We start from the raw sequence: 1,295 nt of genomic DNA on the forward strand, positions 1-1,295 counted from the left end.
AGTTCCCAGTCTGAGGAAGGAAACAAGAGGGGCACTTGCCTCACCGATAGACTGGGGAGGCTGGGTTTTGGGGGTGCCTGGAAGACCTGAGCCTCCTGATGCGTCCCCTCCTTGCATTCCAGAGGGGACCCCGTATGCCGGAGGCCTCTTCCGCATGAAACTCCTGCTGGGGAAGGACTTTCCGGCCTCCCCGCCCAAGGGCTACTTCCTGACGAAGATCTTCCACCCGAATGTGGGCGCCAATGGCGAGATCTGCGTCAATGTGCTCAAGAGGGACTGGACCGCTGAGCTGGGCATCCGGCACGTGCTTCTGGTGAGTTCTGCTGCACCCTGACTGCCTCCTGGCCGGCCCAGTCACGTCCAAGCCACAGAGCCTTGTTCCTCTTTAAAACAATCAATGCTGAAGTGGTGGGGGCCTCCACATGAGAGTCCAGGTTTCCAGTTTTTGTAGAAGGGTAGGCAGCGCCCAGGGAGCTCTGCCACGGGGCGGGCGAGGGATTTGTGTGGGGATAGTTTTCTGGCAGGTGTGGGCCGAGCGTCTGGTTGGAGAGCCTTTCCGACACCGAACAGCTAGTGCAACCATCAGCGCTATAATCCGGCTGTTTCTCACTCAGGAGTGGCTCTGTGCCACCCCGGGACGTCTTTAATTGTCCCTGCTGGGGTGTTCCACGCTTAGTGGGTGGGCGCTGGGGAGCTGCTGCCCCTCCCGCCACAGGCCTGCCCCTTGGAGAGCCATGCCCGCCCGCCCCCCAGGTGGGGCCCCAGGGTCCCTGTGGGCCCCTTAGAGCATGGAGGTCACCTGGTGCCTCTCCCCACCTGCCTCACAAGGTAAAAGTTTTTTAAAAAGCTGAATTTCTAATGAGCCCCTGGGGCAAACAGTAGGGAGGACAGGGAGTTGGGGTTTCCTGCAGGGCACGGGGAGGGTTGAACACCAGGATAAACTGACCCCAGACCTGTTCCTCCTCTCCCTGGAGTGTTGGTAGGGGCTGCCAGAGAGACTGCGGGTGAGCTCACTGAGTACCCGCGTGCCCACCGGGTGGTGAGTGTGGTCTGCCAGGCCAGAGCACCGCAGGCGAGGCAGTGTGGGATCTGAGAGGCTGGGGGCGGGCCCCTGACCCCGGCCCTCTCCCCACAGACCATCAAGTGCCTGCTGATCCACCCCAACCCCGAGTCGGCCCTCAACGAGGAGGCGGGCCGCCTGCTGCTGGAGAACTACGAGGAGTACGCAGCCCGCGCGCGCCTGCTCACTGAGATCCACGGCGGCGCCGGCGGGCCCAGCGGTGGGGGGCGCGAGC

The 1,295-nt window shown here is 63.0% G+C and overlaps 1 protein-coding gene across 1 annotated transcript in view; it reads left to right on the plus strand.

Moving 5' to 3' along the window:
• UBE2S (ubiquitin-conjugating enzyme E2S) overlaps positions 1 to 1,295 on the plus strand; it is a 6,116-nt gene that overhangs the window by 4,426 nt on the left and 395 nt on the right. Inside the window, exons 3-4 of the mRNA XM_010848629.1 lie at positions 123 to 313; positions 1,136 to 1,294. Coding sequence (XP_010846931.1) covers positions 123 to 313; positions 1,136 to 1,294 — 350 coding nt within the window. The remainder of the gene's footprint in view (positions 1 to 122; positions 314 to 1,135; position 1,295) is intronic.

The sequence above is a fragment of the Bison bison genome, unplaced genomic scaffold (genome assembly GCF_000754665.1).
Source record: "Bison bison bison isolate TAMUID 2011002044 unplaced genomic scaffold, Bison_UMD1.0 scf7180017850463, whole genome shotgun sequence".
Taxonomy (NCBI): domain Eukaryota; kingdom Metazoa; phylum Chordata; class Mammalia; order Artiodactyla; family Bovidae; genus Bison; species Bison bison.